Consider the following 432-nt stretch of genomic DNA (forward strand, 5'->3'; position numbering starts at 1 on the left):
TTCCTGCGGGCACCCGTGGGGCTCGTGGACAGAGCGGGTGCCCTGAGGCATCACCTTGTCCCTCCAGGAAATCCGGGAACTGCAGGCTCAGCTGCAGGAGCAGCACATCCAGGTGGAGATGGACATCTCCAAGCCCGACCTGACGGCTGCACTGCGGGACATCCGCGCCCAGTACGAGAGCATCGCTGCCAAGAACATCACCGAGGCCGAGGAGTGGTACAAGTCCAAGGTGCGGGAACGTGGAGGGCTCCCGGCTGGCCCTGGCATGGCAGGTCCCAGCTGTCCTGGTGACCATGCCCACTGACCCTGGCATGGCAGGTCCCAGCTGTCCTGGTGACCATGCCCACTGACCCTGGCCTCTCCCCAGGTGTCTGACCTGACGCAGGCGGCCAACAAGAACAACGACGCGCTGCGGCAGGGGGGACAAGGAGA

At 65.3% G+C, this 432-nt stretch overlaps 1 protein-coding gene across 1 annotated transcript in view; it reads left to right on the plus strand.

Annotated features, from left to right (window-relative positions):
- The window catches only part of LOC104075339 (desmin-like), a gene marked incomplete at both ends in the record, with an annotated part of 749 nt that extends 335 nt beyond the window's left edge, over nt 1–414 (plus strand). Inside the window, 2 exons of the mRNA XM_009575791.1 lie at nt 68–229; nt 368–414. Of these exons, the coding sequence (XP_009574086.1) occupies nt 68–229; nt 368–414 (209 nt within the window). The remainder of the gene's footprint in view (nt 1–67; nt 230–367) is intronic.
- Nucleotides 415–432: the final 18 nt, after the last annotated feature.

Source organism: Fulmarus glacialis, unplaced genomic scaffold (genome assembly GCF_000690835.1).
Source record: "Fulmarus glacialis isolate BGI_N327 unplaced genomic scaffold, ASM69083v1 scaffold28324, whole genome shotgun sequence".
Taxonomy (NCBI): domain Eukaryota; kingdom Metazoa; phylum Chordata; class Aves; order Procellariiformes; family Procellariidae; genus Fulmarus; species Fulmarus glacialis.